The sequence below is a fragment of the Lampetra planeri genome, chromosome 47 (assembly GCF_965212315.1).
Source record: "Lampetra planeri chromosome 47, kcLamPlan1.2.h2, whole genome shotgun sequence".
In the NCBI taxonomy this organism is placed as follows: domain Eukaryota; kingdom Metazoa; phylum Chordata; class Hyperoartia; order Petromyzontiformes; family Petromyzontidae; genus Lampetra; species Lampetra planeri.
In genome coordinates this window covers 2,369,048-2,390,126 of record NC_136153.1, presented here as the reverse complement: position 1 = coordinate 2,390,126, position 21,079 = coordinate 2,369,048, and the positions used below count along the sequence as shown (strand labels likewise).

Sequence of the window (21,079 nt, the reverse complement as noted above, 5' to 3'; positions counted from 1 at the left end):
GGCTTACACTTGGTTATCAAGTTAATGTTATCTTATGGTTGTGCTTCTACGTGCCTTTGGCCTTGCTTTACATCCCCTTTAACTCTCTAAATATTGGGTTTTGCGTTTCATTATCAAGTTACATTTTCCAAAAGCACACCAACCTGCTCTCATCCGCTAATTTTTTTAAGTTTGATCCCAGGCGGCCTTCAGTTATATGCATGCCTCTTAGGGCGCTCAGGATGCGTTCTTGATAAACGGAACACTTCATGAAACAGCGCTATAGGAGGTCATCATAACATGCTTCCAATGGAGATACATTACCGAACGAGCGTTGGTTTTCCTCTGAGCAATATTTGAGGGCTTCATTGGGGTATCAGTAACAGCCTTAATTATGACTGCACATGATGTTTTAAAGCATTTTATATATTTAAAAAAAGTTTAATGGTAATGACGTAAGAGGTATGCCTGTACATGTGTAGTGGGTTATTTAAGACTGAGTAGACGAATCGGTAGAGGCAACGCTTATTTATTACAAAGGGGCTGAACACAACACAATACAGCCTCCTACTTGAATGGCTAACGGCCCCTTCACCCGCTGCCTGAGGAGCTACGCCTTCGGTCTAACTCGCTCTATTCCTGGGGCTAGGGTCTCGGGGTCCTCCGGCTAAGAGGGTCCTAGGGGAGGCTAGTCTGACCTGACCCAGCCAAGGTACAGACCACTGGCCACACGGACCCGGCCCTGATAAGGACGTCGGGCTCCGAGGCTTCCAGGGTCGCACCATTGGCCCACTCTGCCCCGGCCCTGATAAGGACGGCGGGTCAGGTGAGTTCCAGGGTTCTGGCTAGCTGGTCTTCTGTCTTCAACTGGCAACTCTGCCTGGACCCTCCCGGGGTCCGGCCTTTTATCCTGCTCTGTGGCTTGCTCCGCCCTAGCCACGCCTCCCTTCCCGAACCTTCCACCAGATTCTGGAAGGGCGACATCATTCCCCCAACAGCCCCCTAACTGGGGGCTGTGCCCATTCGTTCCAGGATCCGTTCTGCCAGCTGACTGTTGGCCCCTTGGGCAATACTCCCCTGGTACCGGCTCAGCCCGTTGACTGCCCCCTATTGGTAAGTAGTGGGCACCACCCGGAGACTATGCACGTTCGCCCAATAACACCGTTAGACATGTGTCTATGTCTGGGTTGTGTGTGAACACAGGCTGGGCCTACGTTGGAGCAAGCCAAGCCCCTTTAGAGGGTGGTGGGTTCCCACGCGCATCCTCTCTTGAGCTACGGGTCCACGGTCAATTGCGTCGCTAAGGAACGGGGGGAAGGGGGTACGGAAAGCAGGCTTGCTCCTGGGAGCACTAGGCCTCAATTGCATTCACGTGTAATAAAAGACTCGGACGCTTCTCTCTGTCCTGTGTCCTTTATTTGGGTTCGATCTCTTTTCCTCACGGTACTCCCCTATAACTCTCCACTCTGCAGCCCCAGGCTGCTGTCGCTCACGTAGCCCCCACTCTGCAGCCCCAGGCTGCTGTCGCTCGCGTAGCCCAAACTTCCTCCTAGCAGCCCCGCCGCTGTCACGTCGTGCAGACCCCTGCTGCCGACTCCTCCCTTGCAGACCCGCTGCTCTCTGCAGCCTCCTCGCTGCTCCTCCTGCCCCGGGGTCGGTCACCGTTGGCCGACGGTGCCGATCCTCGTGGCTCGGGTGTGTGGCGACCTCGCCACTCTCTCTCACCCTTCGCCCTGCGTGGCCTCTCACTTTTCCCAGTCCCCGATCACTCCCGACTGCTTCCGGTTACCCCCCTTATAGACCCTTACCCTCTCCCCCACGTGACGTAACTCCTCCCCCCATGACGTCACTTCCGGGAGGTCGTTTACGCCCGCATTACACACGTTTAAAATATACAAGACGAGCTTTACTACGGCTTCGCCCGGGACTTGGATTCTTGTCTTGGATTAGTACACGGCCTACGCGGAGGGTGGGGGGTGGGGGATGCGTGACGTCAGCAGGCACACTGCGTGACGTTGCCGCATGCGGGTGACATCACAGATGTGACATCACCGCTCACTTGCGTGCAAAATATATCCATTATTGCGCCCCCAACTCCCCCCTCAAAATACAAAAGTCAATTTTTATACTTTTTGTATTGTGTACAGTCTGGAAGCTACCCGCATGCCAAATTTATAGATTGTTGCATGTCGGGAAGTATGCTAACATTTCCAACAGACACATTCTTGAATTTCCCTTTAATATATATAGATCAAGGCCGTAATTATAATATATATTGGGGGGGACACATCTCCCCAATATTCAAATATGCTCAAAATGCGAATTTTTTTTTCTGTTGAAATGATTGTGGTTATGGTTGTACTTTATTAATCCGTAATCTCTGCCATTACATACAATAAAACAAGAAAAGGTAAAAAAAACAGAGAAATGTAATACAATACACTATTAGACATTGTTAAAAATAAATAAAACGTTCATCCTATGTGTTAGTGAACTTTTTTAATATTTTAGGCAGGAAATTAGTTTTCAAATTTAGATTTTTTTTCTGGGGGGGGACCCCAGACTCCCTGGAAGATTCCCCCCCCCCCCCCCCAATGTTGACTCCATGGCTACGGTCTTGCTTGCGTTACTCCCCCACCACCACCCTCACGCTCGCAGGTCACAGCAGCAGGAGACGGTGACCCACAAAGTTCGAGGGCGGACAGCGACTCCAGGGAGCCCGACAATCTGAGGTCATACTCTTTGGTTATTTCGGTAAAGTCACGTAGGTAGAAATAAACTAAAACAAATCACGACGTTTCGATCTCAACAGAAGCAATCTTCATCAGGTGGGACAACCACAGCAAGAAAAATGCTGAAGTAGGCGAGAGAGCTGCCCGTGGCAAGAGGTTATATAGGCAAGAGAGTGGGAGGCAAGGGGGGAGAGAGAGAGGGGGGGGGGGGCACGAGGGGATGAGGTGGGGGAGGAGGTGGGATGAGGAAAAAGATCAAAGAGGACACAGTCATGAGATGGGCTGGCGGGAAGGCGGTGGACTTGGTAGCCAGCTTTCGCTAAAGCTATACTGCATGTGGTATGCCGGGCACGGATTGGTGTTTTGTTTTGGTTGCGAAGTTCGGACTGACCCGGCTCAAATGATACCCTGCGCAGAGGAATCATAAGCGGGTTCATGACGTCACTCCACATGCCGCATGTGGATTGACGTCATGAACCTGCTCATGATTTTTGTATCATTAAGACGTCACTCCACATGCGGCATGTGGAGTGACGTCATGAACCCGCTCATGATTATTATTGTATCATTAATGACGTCACTCCATATGCGGCATGTGGAGTGACGTCATGAACCCGCTCATGGTTATTGTATCATTAATGACGTCGCTCCATATGCGACATGTGGAGTGAGGTCATGAACCCGCTCATGATTATTGTATCATGAATGACGTCACTCCACATGCGGCATGTGGAGTGACGTCACGCGCATTACACACATTTCTGGGCTATTATAGTAGTAATTGTTTAAGAACTTAAAAAAACTACAGCATCATCGAACGAGCAAAAAAAAGCCCAAGGAAAGTTAAATGTAATAGAAAGTGCAGACTCTCTCGCGCTTACAATAAATATATATAGAGAGAAGAAGGGGGTGATGGGCGTGTAGCCTCTCTCTCTGATTGGCCAAGGCTTGTGCATAAATTGAAGCTGGCGAAGCCGGAATTTAAATCGAAATTGAAGCCGGCATTGTTTGCGCACAGAAGATGAGAGCCTCGCCAAGATCGCTCTCTGCCTCGCGCTCGGCGTTCTGATCTGGATCCTCGGCAACAACCCGGTATCCACTTCCTACTCAGCTGTAGCGAGCACCTCGTGTGTCGCCAGTAAGAATCACGCCAATCGCGCTCGCCTGCGGCCACGTGTCATCACTTACTCGGCACGCACGCGCGCGCCTGTTGATATGCAACTACAATTGTTTATAGCGAACAATGCGACTGCGGGAAGAGGAGACGCGGTGAATGTAGACGAAGCAAAAGGAGAGAGGAAGACGACTATGCGATTCATTGAGTAGAACGGACCGTAGGACGATGTTAACACATTCCTACGGAGGGAGCTGGTAGGAACGTTGGGCTGCTCGGTCAATGGCCAGGGTCAACGGCGGCGTGGTGTATTCCGCAAATATGCCCGACTGTGAGGGCGGGCACAAGCCGGCGTGAGTAGGTTAAACGTTGAGTTTTATAAGGGCACCACGGGGTGACCAGCCCCTCCCCACCCAGCCCCCATCCAGCCCCACCCTCCCCTCCCCACCCAGCCCCCTCCCTCCCCACCCAGCCCCTCCCTGCACGACGGACACAATTATCCCCTGTGGGCTGGTGTAACCAGGAGGTTCCTACCAGTATAATTGTGATGTGTTAGGAACTTACATCGTGTGTGAAAGTACTGTATATATGTGGCTTTGTGGTGTATGTTGCGTCCTATAGACTCTTAGTGTGTCCATGAAATAACTTTTGAGTCGTTCGTGAACGAAAGCAACCGAAAATTGATGGGAGAGACGGCCTTCCTAGAGGTGAATGACGAACTGAATGAATGGATTTGGAATGTTTCAGAGGCGTCCAGCATGTAACCCGGTTTCGTTTTTAATGTCGATTCAGTCTGACTTAGATACAAAACCTGCTTATAATAATTGTTTTCCTTTTCTTTTATAAACCAATTGCTATGATTATATTTGCGTTTTGTATCATCTGGATTACGTCCATAAGCATTATATCAGATGCGCACTGCGGCTTGGAGCAGAATGACGCGTAATGAACACGTGCATATAGAGACACGAGTACATCGTTCGGTCAACACATGCGTACAGACACACAATGATACGTGTGTGTGTGTAGATATACAAAGACAAAGATTCCCTGCTGTTGGGGCTGCTGCCTCCCGGTTCCTCTCCTCGCTGCTGCCGTTTCCCCCCTGCGAAACATATCTCTTGGCTGGCCCTTGGTCATTCACCGCCACTGTCCCCGTGTATTCCCTCAAACATTAGTAGGAGACTCCCTGTACACCACTGCCCACACTCGTGCACGCACAGCCACTAAACGCGACGTCTCCGCTCTCACAACCCCGCGCACCAATCACGCGCGGGATGGGGGGGTCAGGGGTCAAAGGGCAAGACGTCACTCGTACACGCGTAGCCGATTGGGGGGTTGTATTGGAAATTATTTAAAGGGATGTGGGGCGGGTATTCGGGACTGGTTCTAGAACAAGTGTTGCTGTGTACTGGGGCATTAAAGAGAAGGCTTTAATCGTCCTCCGGCCCCTCTGCGCAGTGATGAGTAACTGGCGACAGGATTCACGCACTACGCTCGGGCACAATCTAAAAAATAGCGCAGCGCAAGCGTAACGATAACCGAATCGAGGGTAAGATCCGCGCGTTAACCCGTCGTTCAGACCTATTCCCACACACGCAGCGCGGAGGTCAGGGGTCACAGGACGAAACGCGCACTCGTGGAGTCCTTTGGGGGCAGCGTTTCTTCCACCGGGACGCTGCGCACCCAGCCACACGTGTTATGGCGAGCGCACACGCACCACCACGCACTTTCCTCACACTCGTAGAAACCCCACGAGGCTGTTATCGATTACTTACGATTTATTGTGTCTGCGAGTCACTATTACCCGAATCAGTCGGAATCAGCAGGGCAAGGCTAACCTATCTCCCGATGGTCTAAACCCGATCTACCTCGTCTGTTTGGAATTAAACTCCCTTGGCTTTTACGCTAAATCCCAACTCTCTCTCACGTACTCATGGTTTGGTTCGGTTGTGCGGAAAGCCAGGGAGAGGCGAGGCTGCACGGAGCTCTCGCTGGGAGCGAGGCCTGGCTGCGCTGATGATCGTCTCACGGACGATCCAGTGGCCGGCAAGCTTCCTGCTGACCGCTACAACAATAAACAACACAAAACCACGATGGGAGTGCCAAGTATAGGAAAGGTAAACAACTCACTTAAACATATACAAATACAACTAAACCATGTTTTATCTTAACAGGTAAAGTCCACTGTGCTATGAGCTTTTTCAGAAGCGACCTGGCCACAAATGATAGCTCAACACAGTGGCTTATCACGTGGACATGTTTGTAGCAAAATAATCTATAAACTGCCATATCATCTATGAATGTAGCGGTTCACTACAGGTGTTCCTGTAGTGATGACGCAGTGGGGTTACAGTGAGGGAAAAAAGTATTTGATCCCCTGCTGATTTTGTACGTTTGTCCACTGACAAAGAAATTATCAGTCTATAATTTTAATGGTAGGTTTATTTGAACAGTGAGAGACAGAATAACAACACAAAAATCCAGAAAAACATGTCAAAAATGTTATACATTGATTTGCATTTTAATGAGGGAAATAAGTATTTGACCCCTCTGCAAAACATGACTTAGTACTTGGTGGCAAAACCCTTGTTGGCAATCAGAGGTCAGACGTTTCTTGTAGTTGGCCACCAGGTTTGCACACATCTCAGGAGGGATTTTGTCCCACTCCTCTTTGCAGATCTTTTCCAAGTCATTAAGGTTTCGAGGCTGACGTTTGGCAACTCGAACCTTCAGCTCCCTCCACAGATTTTCTATGGGATTAAGGTCTGGAGACTGGCTAGGCCACTCCAGGACCTTAATGTGCTTCTTCTTGAGCCACTCCTTTGTTGCCTTGGCCGTGTGTTTTGGGTCATTGTCATGCTGGAATACCCATCCACGACCCATTTTCAATTCTCTGGCTGAGGGAAGGAGGTTCTCACCCAAGATTTGACAGTACATGGCCCCGTCCATCGTCCCTTTGATGCGGTGAAGTTGTCCTGTCCCCTTAGCAAAAAAACACCCCCAAAGCATAATGTTTCCACCTCCATGTTTGACGGTGGGGATGGTGTTCTTGGGGTCATAGGCAGCATTCCTCCTCCTCCAAACACGGCGAGTTGAGTTGATGCCAAAGAGCTCCATTTTGATCTCATCTGACCACAACACTTTCACCCAGTTGTCCTCTGAATCATTCAGATGTTCATTAATTCTAGATTTGAAGCTTTCGTGACTGCAATGATTCATATTCTTAGGTTTTTTCGGTAAAGTCACGTAGGTAAAAAACATTGTAAAATAAAATAAAAATCACGACGTTTCGGAGGCAACACAAGCTTCCGTCTTCAGGTGGTACCGTCACAGCCACGACAGCTGTATCAAGTAAATGAGAGATTGCAGAAGCTACCACTCCGTTTATATAATGGTTGGAGAAGGTGGTGGGGCAAGGGCCGCATACTTTTATTAATATGGTAAGGTGAGGCTTAAGACTAAGAATAGGGAAAAAAGTTATGGAGAGGTGCGGTTTGTGACTCAAACTGTAACAGGGAGACCACCACTAGACATGGTAAAACTGTGATGGTTGTCTGTCAAATAAGATTGGCAAATAAGTGTAGTTAAATCTTTTTTGCATGGTTAATCACATCTTTCCAATGATTACTCAGTTTGTAACCGTCATCATGGTTTAAATTATGTATGTGTTTGTATATTTGTATGGCTTCGTGTACAAACCTTTGATGGTAGCCAGGAGGTTTGCAGAGAACCTTGGTCTCGGAAAATACAATTTCATGAGAGCCCACCGAGTTGTAGCAATGATCGGCAACGGCCGAAGAATCAGTTCTGCCGTGTTTCAGATCTGACTTGTGCTCGTGGACACGATCAGAAACATGACGTTTCGTTTCTCCAATGTAGCAATCACCACAAATGCAACTCAATTTGTAGACTCCAGGATACTGTAAGTCAGGAACGACATCCTTCACAGATGGAATCAAATCACGGATTTTATGCACTGTACTGAATCGGACTTGGATCTTATGTTTGTTTAGAATTTTGGAGATCTTTTTGGTCACGCCTGCTATGTATGGCAACGTGATAGGTTTGGTCGGAGTTTCATGTGGCTGTTTCTGTATGGTGGGAGAAACAGCTTGGCGGATAGTGCGGTCAGAGTATCCGTTCATCCTGAGGGCCCGATGTACATGTCTTAATTCACCGGCCAGGTGGTGTTGGTCAGAAATGCCATGGGCTCTGTGGTATAGCGTTTTGATGAGAGAATTATTTTGAGATGGGTGGTGGTGGGAATCCGGTTTCAAGTAGGAATCTGTGTGGGTGGCTTTCCTGTAGACAGAATGTCCCAAGGATCCGTCAGGCCTCCTCTCAAACAGAATATCCATTCAGGCCTCCTCTCAAACAGAATATCCATTCTTGGATATTCTGTTTGAGAGGAGGCCTGACGGATCCTTGGGACATTCTGTCTACAGGAAAGCCACCCACACAGATTCCTACTTGAAACCGGATTCCCACCACCACCCATCTCAAAAGAATTATCTCATCAAAACGCTATACCACAGAGCCCATGGCATTTCTGACCAACACCACCTGGCCGGTGAATTAAGACATGTACATCGGGCCCTCAGGATGAACGGATACTCTGACCGCACTATCCGCCAAGCTGTTTATCCCACCATACAGAAACAGCCACATGAAACTCCGACCAAAACTATCACGTTGCCATACATAGCAGGCGTGACCAAAAAGATCTCCAAAATTCTAAACAAACATAAGATCCAAGTCCGATTCAGTACAGTGCATAAAATCCGTGATTTGATTCCATCTGTGAAGGATGTCGTTCTTGACTTACAGTATCCTGGAGTCTACAAATTGAGTTGCATTTGTGGTGATTGCTACATTGGAGAAACGAAACGTCATGTTTCTGATCGTGTCCGCGAGCACAAGTCAGATCTGAAACACGGCAGAACTGATTCTTCGGCCGTTGCCGATCATTGCTACAACTCGGTGGGCTCTCATGAAATTGTATTTTCCGAGACCAAGGTTCTCTGCAAACCTCCTGGCTACCATCAAAGGTTTGTACACGAAGCCATACAAATATACAAACACAGACATAATTTCAACCGTGATGACGGTTACAAACTGAGTAATCATTGGAAAGATGTGATTAACCATGCAAAAAAGATTTAACTACACTTATTTGCCAATCTTATTTGACAGACAACCATCACAGTTTTACCATGTCTAGTGGTGGTCTCCCTGTTACAGTTTGAGTCACAAACCGCACCTCTCCATAACAAAGGCTCAGCCTTTGTTATGCAGTCTATTCTTAGTCTTAAGCCTCACCTTACCATATTAATAAAAGTATGCGGCCCTTGCCCCACCACCTTCTCCAACCATTATATAAACGGAGTGGTAGCTTCTGCAATCTCTCATTTACTTGATACAGCTGTAATACCGTTGAGGATTCTTGGACACCCGGGGTTGAGGCACACGTATTTATTCCGCAACAGTTGTCACAACCGCGGACATACAATACTGGAGGGGGTATCGGCCCCCTCACCCGGCTAGCTGGGAATACACTGCTAGCTATCTCTGACCTACCTCCTAGTCCTCCACTAATGGGCTAGGGGAGGCTGTCTGGCCCGACACTGGTAAGTCGGGCTACGGTACCCGGAGTCCCAGAGCACTAGCTCTGGTTCTCGGGACCACGCCGCTGGCTCGGTCCTGCGCGGCCCTGACAAGGGCGGCGTCCCAGGGGAGTCCAGGGCTCTAGCCAGACATTCTTCCGTCTTCACTGGTTTAGCTTTAACATTCTGCCCCGAGCCCTCTGACACATCCCCCTTTATACTCCACCCCCGCTGAGGGGTGGGGCCCCGGGCTGCCTGGTGCGGACGTCGTTGAGAGCACCCCCCCCGTGCACTCACGTAGCCCCGCCCACTGTGTTTGTTTCCCATAAGCTGCCATGCATAACGGCTCTCTCTCTAACACCCCTACACAGCTGTCGTGGCTGTGACGGTACCACCTGAAGACGGAACCTAAGAATACAGATGTTCATTGGCAAACTTCAGATGGGCATGTATATGTGTTTTTTTGAGCAGGGGGACCTTGCGGGCGCTGCAGGATTTCAGTCCTTCACGGCGTAGTGTGTTACCAACTGTTTTCTTGGTGACTATGGTCCCAGCTGCCTTGAGATGATTGACAAGATCCTCCCGTGTAGTTCTGGGCTGATTCCTCACAGTTCTCATGATCATTGCATCTCCACGAGGTGAGATCTTGCATGGAGCCCCAGGCCGAGGGAGATTGACAGTTCTTTTGTGTTTCTTCCATTTGCGAATAATCGCACCAACTGTTGTCACCTTCTCACCAAGCTGCTTGGCGATGGTCTTGTAGCCCATTCCAGCCTTGTGTAGGTCTACAATCTTGTCCCTGACATCCTTGGAGAGTTCTTTGGTCTTGGCCATGGTGGATAGTTTGGAATCTGATTGATTGCTCCTGTGAACAGGTGTCTTTTATACAGGTAACAAGCTGAGATTAGGAGCACTCCCTTTAAGAGTGTGCTCCTAATCTCAGCTCGTTACCTGTATAAAAGACACCTGGGAGCCAGAAATCTTTCTGATTGAGAGGGGGTCAAAAACGTATTTCCCTCATTAAAATGCAAATCAATTTATAACATTTTTGACATGCGTTTTTCTGGATGTTTTTGTTATTCTGTTTCTCACTGTTCAAATAAACCTACCATTAAAATTATAGATTGATCATTTCTTTGTCAGTGGGCAAACATACAAAATGAGCAGGGGATCAAATACTTTTTTTCCTCACTGTATGAGCGCGAGAGATTGAGCGATGTGTTCAAGCTGGACTGCCTACAATCCATCCTGGGTTTAACTATCCTGTGTTTAACCAATTGGTCAAATGTCCAAAATGTGATTTCCTATTCATTACCGTATGCCCAGATTAATGAAAAGGCTTTGATTTTGTATCTGAGTAATAAAGTGATGCTGTCGATGTCAGATGTGGAGTGGGAGAGTATTCCAAACAGTAGGGGCTGTGCATGAGAAATCTCGTCCATCAATGGGACCATGCCCACCACGCTACACCACTGATGGCAACACTGTGCCTCTCTGCAATATTGTGTCTGTGTGTGTGTTCTCAGTTCCACTTCGAGGGAGACATGGCAACATTCTATGTGGTTAACTACATGGCGGCCTTGAACCTCGAGGCGCTGTCACGGAAAATTGTCTTTCCCGACAACTATAGGGTGAGTGCGTCGGGGAGGCAGGAGGCGATAGGCCAACCGCTATATGAGATGTAAATGTTACATCAGCTGTTTATAGCCCCCCCCCCCCTTCAACTGAAGGGTGACCAGAAGATCACAGCATATCAATAGATTGTTTAATACATCTGTCCAGAGCTTTGAGCGTACTTGACCTGAATGCGTACGTGTTTTTCCCCCGGACAGTGCAGCTTCTGCCTCCAACCTAAATGCTCATTCAGGGAATTTGCCGAACAATCCTAATACAGGATCCTCGTGAAGAACAGTCTTGAGGCTGAGAAAGACTCTCCTGGATAATGAGAGGGCATCATTATTATCCTCATGTAGCCTTTTATAGCGTCCCCAAGAGGTGACTTGGTTGTTCCATTGAAATCGCCTGTGATTGCTGGAAAAGACAGCCGAAGTGGACTGGAGTGCTAGGCCAATAGGTGTGCAATTATGCATGGGTTAAATGAATTTCAGCACACAATGCATGCGTTTAGTCACACGTGTAAGAATAATTTGATTTCGGGTTGAATAGCTCATATACCATGTGTGACCACCCGCAGCTATGAGAGATTACAGCACTCGAAATCGTAAAAATATCATAAATCAAACTCATTGAATTGTCGGTGGAAGCCGGGATTCATTTAAAGAATCAATTTACTTTTTCATGTCATTTTCATCATTTTGTTTTTACTGCTTCCCATTATTCCCATCTCATATTTACCATTTTCTTTGATCCATTTGCAAAATTGCTGCCATCTTTCCCCCTAGGTAGAAAAATGAAACAGCATAGAACTGAATTTAAATCCAATACTTTACACGTGATTGGTGACCGGGGTCACTGTGGAAAATTAAGCATATCCTGGTCTCTTGAGTTCTCTCTCACATGGTTGCACAACATACACTAGAATTGTGACACATACACAGACATGCCCACGCATAATTTGATGCAACTTTCGCGAGCGAATGGGAGCATCGTCGCATCCCTGTCGGGCGCTGCAATGCATTCTCTATGGCTTCTGGGAGGGCTTGCACTAACGTGCTTACGTCATCATACGTATCCTTAACTTGTGCAGCGATTGGTGGGAACAAACATACACTATTAAAAATCTTTAAGATTAAGTGACAAATAATATTTGAAAACAATTTTGAATTTGAACAAGAAAACATATCTTTATCAAATGTGATTAAAAATTAAAAATAAATAAAGAAAACGAGAGCGAGAGAGACTGTTGGGACATCTCGCGAGATGAGGCCAGTTGAACTTGAACAACGTCATGGCGAACGCAATTAATTCTATCGTGTCATTAAAAGAAATACCATTCAGTTGTCGTAGTAATCAGGGTAAATTGTCAATTAAAGAGTTAGGGCCACCAAGACCAAATTTAAAAATAAAGCAAGTATCTACAAAGGGCGGAAAATCATATAATAGAGGATTCTCGAGGAACTGGTATGAGCGAATAAAATGGCTAGCAGGTTGCGAAGTAGCTAATGCTTTATTTTGCTACCCCTGCATTCTCTTCCATCCCGAGAACGGGACGGACATCGCATGGACAACTACAGGTGTCACCGATATGCATCATCTCTCGGAGAAGGTGAAAAAGCATGAAACGGCGAAGATGCATATGGACAGTTGCCTAAAATTGGCGGCTTTCGGGACGGTCAATATTGCCACACAGTTGGACGACAGTTACCGGATAGCTGTACGTCGTCACAATGACGAGGTTAGTAAGAACCGCCACATTCTAGGCCGTCTTATCGACTGTGTGAAATTTTGTGGCCTGTTCGAATTAGCATTGAGGGGCAAAGATGAGAGCGAAGGCTCAAGCCACGCTGGCGTTTTTCATGGACTGGTCAACTTGGTAGCATCGCTAGACGAGGTGTTTGAGGAGCACTTGAAAACTGCCACAGTCTTTAAAGGTACATCAAAGACTGTACAAAATGAGCTGTTGGATTGCATGCTATCAGTCATCAGGGAGCATATAAAGGAAGAGGTGAAGTCAGCTAGATTCGTAGCAATTCAAGCAGATGAGACTACTGACGTTTCTACACAGACTCAATTAGTGCTTGTGTTCAGATACATTGACACGGACCATGCTGTGCAAGAACGTTTCTATGAGTTCATCCCTATCTTGAATACAACAGCCGAGTTGATTGCCAGTGTGATTCTGGAGAGGCTGAACAGTCTTTTCACTGATGGTGACAAATCTAAACTCATCGCGCAAGCATACGACGGGGCAAGTGTGATGAGGGGAGAGCGGGCTGGTGTGCAGCAAAAGGTGCGTGAACATTATGAAAATGCACATTATGTGCATTGCTATGCACACCAGCTGAATTTGATCATGCAGCAAGCTACATCTCAAACTCCAGCAGTTAGAGTATTCTTTTCTGATCTGAGTGGCATTACCAGCTTTTTTACCCGGTCACCAAAACACACTACTATTCTCGACGAGATTGTTGCACGAAGGCTGCCAAGAGCCTCATCCACAAGATGGAACTTTAATAGCAGAATCGTGAACACTGTATACGAGAACCTAGATGACCTTATACAGTGTTTCAGATCTATTGCGACTGACAGCTCATTTGATAGCAACACGGTGAGGGAGGCATCTGGCTTCCTGAGGATGCTGCAAGATGAAGACTTTCAGTTTTTTCTGCATCTGTTTCATCAAATCATGCCTCACATTGACGTGATGTACCAGCAGCTGCAGAAGAAGAACATTGATGCAGTTTTCATCAAACAAGCCCTCCAGAACTTCACAATGAAAGTGCAGTCCATCAGGCAAGATCATATAATGTTGTTCATACCTTCTCAATATAGAACCATGTCATTTAAAAATGCATGCTATATGGTAACAAGATTTAGACACTTAAAAGTGGGGAACTAATTTAATCATCTGCATCTTTGGAAATTGTAATTACCTTGTCTGTAACAAAGTTTAGCCAGCAATTTTTATATCTTTTGAGCTATTCTCAGAAAATATATCTAAAACAGACTATTTGTGTTGCTTCTGTTTTTCTAAGACGTGAAGAAGTATTGTCAATGACATGAGATTATTCATAAAACATGTTTTATTCATAAAAACACTGTTGATCTTTCTGTGTTCAGGGACCAGAGCTCATTTCAGGAGCAGGAGCAAGTAGCAACAGGAACAACAAGATCTAGGAGGGACTTGGGAGAAGAAGACAAGCAGAGGCTGTCTAAAGAGGTATTTATTGCTGACCATTTAAATACTCGAGTGTTGGAAAATCTCACTTTGTTTTTACAATCAGTTTAGGAAAGGATAGTAGCAGTCTTTTTTACTCCTAGCATTGTACTTTGAAATTTGCACATTCCATTCGAACACCAACACAATGTTTATCCTACACGTCAACGATTCAGTCAACAATATTATTTGTCGCCACCTAGTGGAATCTTTAATAAAAGAAACTGAGTGGATTGAAAATACATTTACTGGTCAAAAACCCTTGTCAAACTTCATTTGAGCTTGAATTTTGGTAGAATGTTAATTAACGTAATAACACACACACACACAAATCATTGCTGTCGGACGGAAGCCTTGTATGTCCAAAACTTACTTTTCAGGAAACGAAAGAAAACCTGTTTTTTCCCCAAAATAATTTCCAAGCTCTTTTAATGCTTTTCATTGGTTAAATATTTGTAAAACACATTGACAGATGTAAAGGGTGACCAATATCATATATTTTTTAAAAAATATTGAGATATAAAATATGGATTCTTCCTGATACATTGTTGCTGTCGGGATGGAAACCTTGTATCTCCATATTTATATTATAATAAATAATTTATTTTATAACTAAATTTAATGTATGTATTTTGTCAGGTCTGCGACACAATCTTGGTCCACACCAAAGAAAGGTTCTCCTTTACCGACCACCTTGTAAGTGCCATGCTGCTACAAGGAGAGATGTTTCAACAGCATGGCCATACATTCCCTGTTGAGGCTCTAAACATCACTGTCAGGGCATACCCTATGTTAAATAAGGCGAAGCTGAAGACTGAACTGTCTCTCATTTATGAGAGTCCAGAATTCAAGGGCTGCTGTGGTGCACTGGCGCTGTACCAGGTTTTGCTGAAGTACAACCTCCAGGATACTTTTTCAGAGACTGTTGCTCTGTTGAACATCCTCATAACCACTCCCATGACAACTGCTAAAGGTGAGAGGTGTGTCTCAACCTTAAAGAGAATCAAGACATTCCTGAGAAATGTAATGGGACAGGAACGTCTGAATGCACTGGCTATGCTTTCCATGGAGAGGGAACTAGTCAGGAACATGCCTGCTTTCAATGAGAGAGTAATTGATCACTTTGCTACTTTGAAAGAGAGAAGAGCAAAATTTCAGTATAAGTTAGCAGTGTATTAAGAGAGTAATGTGATGTAAGCAGTGTAACAATAGTGAGTATTGAAACAAACAAGGAGATGTATTGCAAGAGTCACTTTATTTTTCATTAATATTAAAGTAGTGAAGTTGCCTTTACATGCTTACGCTGTTAATTTATCCATTGCATGGGTGGACCTTATCCTTATCAATCATCCAAACATTTGCCCCCCCCTGAGAGATTTTGCAGGAGCCGCCACTGGATTAGAGTGTGTTGCGTGTGCATTGGCAGGTACTACGGTCTTTATGATACCGCAGACCGCGAGGGTCAGCTCAAGAAGTATCATAAGGATGCCCTCATCACCATCTACAGCCCCTCAGAGTGAGCAAAAAACACACACACACTCACAAACTGGCCAGCAAGGCTGTCACATGACAGGATGAATTGGTATTTGCCACAGACCACTCTCGAGACACCGGGTTACATTGCTTATCATCGGTACAGGCAGTTATAAGTGTAAGAGCCTTAAGACAGAAAGTGAATGTATAATTTCTGCGTATACATTTGATGTACATCTGTCATACATTTGTTGAGACTGGGCATATTTGATTTGGAATATTCCAACTGTTTAGAACCCCCCTGTGATTCGACGATCCGTTGATTGAACCCATGACGTCACTTCCTGTCTGACAGTATAAACGGGAAGTTACGAAAAGAGCCAGGTGGGGAGCGAGTGGACAGTCTTTGACCATGCGGCAACGTGATACCGTATGTGGACAAGCGAAGATATAACTTTAGAAATCTCTCGTTTTTGTGCAACTAAGAAATAAAGAAACAGTTTGATTTAAGACACCTCAAACATGCGTCAGACTTATTGCTCCCACAAGTTAAGGCGTAGTTTATTTTTTGGTATAAGAAAGCTGCGCCTACAATAAGCATTAATGACAACTTCGATAGCGTCATCAAAGAGCAGGCCATTTAAAGTGCGCTGAAACGTGTGGAGGTTTTTTCACATAGCCACGAGCAGCGAATCAGAAGATTGGTTTAAATGCTTCGAAATGAAATGGCTTCTAAAATTGGAATTAAATCATCAGTTTCCGCAACGATACCAGAAGAAAGAAATGCTTTGCAAAAACACGGAAATTAAAGCACACTTGTGGATGCGAGTGTAGCCACTCCGTTTCCTAACACTCCGGATCTCGTTTCCACCTCCAGGAGCAGCCTGGGAGAGGAGGGTACAGACAAGCCGACCCCGGAAGATTCACGTGAGTGTTGGTCACGAGCGATGTTTGCAGATCCGCGCGTCACTGTGTCGCCGCTCATGTCATTCTGTCACCGTGCGCCATGCAGTTTTCTCCTTGCTCCGCACATCCGATTAGCACAGTGAACTACGTACAGTGCAAAAGAAGTTTAACATGTGCATATCTGTCGCCACGCACATCACCACAGTTTTGTTGCCCTCCTGCCCCCTCATCCTACAGCACAGCTCAAGTGCGAGCGGCTGACGGCGGAGGACTTCATCAAAGAGCTGACACACAAGCATCACGATATGTCCTCCTTCACCACCACCGTCAGCCGTGGCACGGTGAGCCAACTGTGGCCTTGTACCAAAACGCCCTCATTGGCATAGCCGCTGGCTCTGCTTAAACACAAATTGCTGAGCTTATGCAGCCTGAGTTACAAATCTTTCCTGTGCACAAGCCCTCAATTTATGCTTAGAGTTTTTACTATAATTATTTTGACTTATTCTTTGATACCCTTATGTTCACGTAAATATGTCCACCTTTAGCTTGCTCCAATATGTAACGTGAATTATTACATGAAACGTAACTCTTAAGAGACATTAAAGCCATCTTCTTGGCCTTAAATATACATTATCCCGAGCCTTGACACTCGATCTCATTATGATCCCTAGCAACATCTCTCTCTCAAACTTTGACACTAACACAAGCCAAGACTCACACTTACTCTAACCACAGCACTAACCCTGGTCGAGACCCCAACCCTGCAGTCTCCACCTCTTGGGTTGCTTACAAATGGTGGGCGGTCGTGTTTACTTGTGACTCTCACTTTACAGGATACCCAGGTCAACTTCACCGTGCACGGCTTCTTCAAAGAGAGTGAGTATTTGCATAGTCACATTCACCATCAGCTTCGTCATCAGCAGTAGCATCATCAACAGCATAACTGACATTGCATTTAACTACACCAGGTGTATTCTGCACTGCCTGCCATAAGCACCACCTCATTATTCTAATTGATCCTGCCATGCGGTTTATGCTAATAAAGTGGCTTTCTCTTGACGCCCGTGCACCTTTGTCCACGTGTCAATCCTCAGTCAAGAATTGCCAAGAGTCTGTGAAGATATTTTGGCGGGTGGTGCAATTGGTGCCAACCATGGACGGCAGGTGAGTCACTTGCACCATGACCCCCCACATCATAACAACCGCTGGTCACCACTAAGTGGCAGTCACGTCACCACGGCGCTTGTGCCAGCCTATGTGCACGTTGAGGCCACGTGAAGTGTCGAACGCCCACTGGCAGGAGGTCACGAGACAGACCCAGGTACTACGGGTCAACTGAGATAGCTGGCCAATGCACCACCTGTGCCCCCTACTATGCCAACTTGCTGTGATTTAGCCACCCAGCGCTCTGCTCGTTGTTTTGAGCGTTACTCCTCTGCCCCATTTTTTTTGGAGGGAGACTGCCTCCAACTACCCAGTAGCATTCTTCACGAGCCTCCTCCACAGAGGCAGATTTTAACACCGCTGGTACCAGTCATCCGCAAGTCCACTCAAATCCACATCCTCTTGTACCACATTGCTCCCTCTCTTCTCTAGCCCGTTCCGCGCCCGTTTAGCCCCCTCTATCCAGCCGAACAAAAGCTGTTTAGGCATGCGGTGGCTGGGTATACGGGCTACATGACACATCATATACACATAGCCACAAACAAACACCATGTTTTCGCACACAAACAACATGCGCTTTCCTGCTTTCCTTTCCTCTGCTCCCTCTCCCATTCCTTTGCTTCTTCCTTAACGAGGTTGCATACTCTTGATTTTCCAGAAGGCAGTACAGCAAGTATGGACTAATCTCCATCTTGTCTTCTGTATGGGATAGAGTGTTGACCCCTTGCCCATGTGTGTTTTCTTCAGGTGCTCCATTAGCTTGCTGTTTAACCAAGTAATGTGTTATTATTTTTATTGACCTGCTTGTGTTGACACTCGGCAGGCCGTCTGTCGCGAGTGAGTGGATTATCATCCGCGAAGCTCTTGCAAGTGAGATGCCCCCTGCATTCGCCTCAACAACATCAGCGACGTCCAGCAGCTGCCCGTTTACTGCGCTCACCTCGTCCCAGCAGGAGTTAGTCAATTCGTTCGCAGAAAAATCCCACATGACACCGAAGTGGTCACAAAGGTGGGCGGGAGCACGTGGGACTCTCTTACAGCCACACATATGTGCACACACATGTGCACACACACGTGCACACACGTGTGCGCACACACACGTGCACACACACGTGTGCACACACGTTTGATGTCATGCTTCATTGCAAGAGTAATCAGACAGCCCAGCAGGAGCCATTTATTCTGACAAACCCTTAGAGGGGCACCAGGGTCTTTGGACCCGGACTGTTATGTCCTTCCTGCCCCTTCACTCCCGCCTACCCCTTTTTGTCCACAGCCAGAGGAAAGCGTCAGTCATTTTGTAAAGATTATTAAGGAGACAATGTATGCTTGAGATGGCTTACTCCGATAATTTTTGGTACGTTTCGACAATTTTTGTACAAACACATGGCCATAAAGTCGACTCGAGTCAGGGGCGACTTGACAGTGCGTCTCCGCTGCGTTGACCCCGTGATCTCGCGACGGCGCTCCTCCAAGCAGTGCGGCTTGGGAATCTGGTCCACAGCCCAGGCACTAGACTTGCAAGCTGGACTGTGGAAACAAGGCACTGACGTTCTGTTTGCCTCCCGTCCGCGCTCGCCTCCACAGATGCCTGGAGCGGAACAATTGGAATTTCTCCAAAGCGGCCGACTACTTCATCCACCTTGACGTGAGTACCGTGCCGCCCGCAATCCTGACCGACACACGTAATCGCAACTGCACCGGCGTGTTCACATTTTGGCGACCGTCGCTAATGATGCCGCTTGTCTCCCTCTCCACTCTGCTCCCGCCTCTCCTCATTCCCTCATCGCAATCGCTGCTCCGGTTTTGGCTGCGGCTCCTGCACGGTCGCCAATCGTCGTTCCCGTCGTCAGGAAGCAGGGAAGATTCCGGGGGAGGCGTTTCTGTGATGAGGCGTCATCCAGAACCAGCGCCCCACCAAATGGACCCTGACCACAACATTTATTTTTGTATCAAAACCGTGATTTTCTGTATTGTAAATATAAATACATATTCATTATATTATATATTTTGGCTGTAGTTGACTTTTTTTTTAAAAGCGTTCTTGTTTGGTGACTGAATTTAATGGTGTATCTCTCCAGATCACGGTGTACTCAGTACAGACCGACCTCGCTTAACGCTCACTTAAATAATCAGTTTCAAACACCCTTATTACTTAAGTATGAGGCCCTCAATGGGGTATTGGAAAAAGTGATATTACAGATTGTAACCATTTTATAAGAATGTATTATATCGGTATAATGTACTGTACCTCATTTTAAGGCTGAGTCTACCTCGTGAAGGCCCAAGACCCGTTAAAATATGCACCACTGTTTTTGGAATTAAGTGGGCATTGAACTCCGTTTGCCAGGTTCACAAGACAGTGCGCTAACCACTGTGCCACCGGTCCCCATGAAGTTATTCCTCAACAACAGCAGCCGCTGCTCACCACTAAGTGGTGGTGATGTCACCCACAACGCCTGCACTATGAAAGGCGTACTTTGAGGCTACGTATAGTGTCGAAGGCTCACTGGTAGGTAACAACAGATCCAGGTGCCATGGGTTGACTGAGATGACTGACAAATGCACCACCTGTGCCCCTTACTGTCCCAACTTGCTGCACTGTGCTCGTGGTTGTAAGCATCACTCCTCTGCCCTCTGTTGTTGGTGGAGGCTGACTGCCTACATCTCCCCAGAAGCGTCCTTCACGAACCTCCAGAGGCCGGTCTTGACACCGCTGATACCGGTCATCAGCAAGTCCAATCTACTCCACATCCTTCTGTACCCCCTCAGTCCATCTCTTATCTGGCCTGTGCCACACCCATTTAGCCGCCCCCTCTATCTGACTAACAAGAAACTGCTTGGGCATGCGGTGGCTGGGCATGCAGGCTACATGACCCCTTTAAGTCATCATCCACTCACATTCACAAAGACAAAGATCCCACATAGCCTTAACAGACTTTTGGGGAAAGTGTTGTTAGCGAGCACACATTCACCCAATAGCCAACCAGACGATTACGTTTTAGAGGTGACATTGTGCCAGAGGGCGAAATCATGATATCTGTGAATGAACATGTGTAACTACATATCCATTACCCACGTGTATCACATAAGGAGGTGTGTACCCTGGTTAATCTGCCCCTGGTAATGGTTTAGTTTTAGATGGAAGGATTGGACCAACAATCTCGAAAGCCTTGACGTTAACTTTTTAAACATAAATGAGATTATTTAGGAATACATTTATCATTATTGAAGGGTTTATTGGTTACTCAGGAGCTATTAATGAGTT

The 21,079-nt window shown here is 46.7% G+C and overlaps 1 protein-coding gene across 3 annotated transcripts; it reads left to right on the top strand.

The window, feature by feature from the left end:
* The first annotated feature begins 3,634 nt into the window (after window positions 1-3,634).
* LOC144733494 (nuclear RNA export factor 1-like) lies at window positions 3,635-19,817 on the top strand. 3 transcript variants are annotated; one of them, XM_078615423.1, is made up of 12 exons: window positions 3,639-3,849; window positions 5,788-5,945; window positions 10,958-11,062; window positions 14,172-14,271; window positions 14,908-15,784; window positions 16,619-16,668; window positions 16,885-16,988; window positions 17,481-17,523; window positions 17,742-17,811; window positions 18,635-18,820; window positions 19,399-19,459; window positions 19,665-19,817. In XM_078615423.1, the coding sequence occupies exons 5-12, from the start codon at window positions 15,591-15,593 to the stop codon at window positions 19,698-19,700; spliced, it is 744 nt and encodes a 247-aa protein (XP_078471549.1). In that variant the 5' UTR covers window positions 3,639-3,849; window positions 5,788-5,945; window positions 10,958-11,062; window positions 14,172-14,271; window positions 14,908-15,590; the 3' UTR covers window positions 19,701-19,817. The 3 variants fall into 3 exon arrangements, with proteins under 3 accessions (XP_078471547.1, XP_078471549.1, XP_078471548.1); XM_078615421.1 differs by lacking the exons at window positions 19,399-19,459; window positions 19,665-19,817 and having other exon boundaries at window positions 3,635-3,849; window positions 18,635-19,353; XM_078615422.1 differs by lacking the exons at window positions 3,639-3,849; window positions 19,399-19,459; window positions 19,665-19,817 and having other exon boundaries at window positions 5,221-5,945; window positions 18,635-19,353.
* The last annotated feature ends 1,262 nt before the right edge of the window (window positions 19,818-21,079 follow it).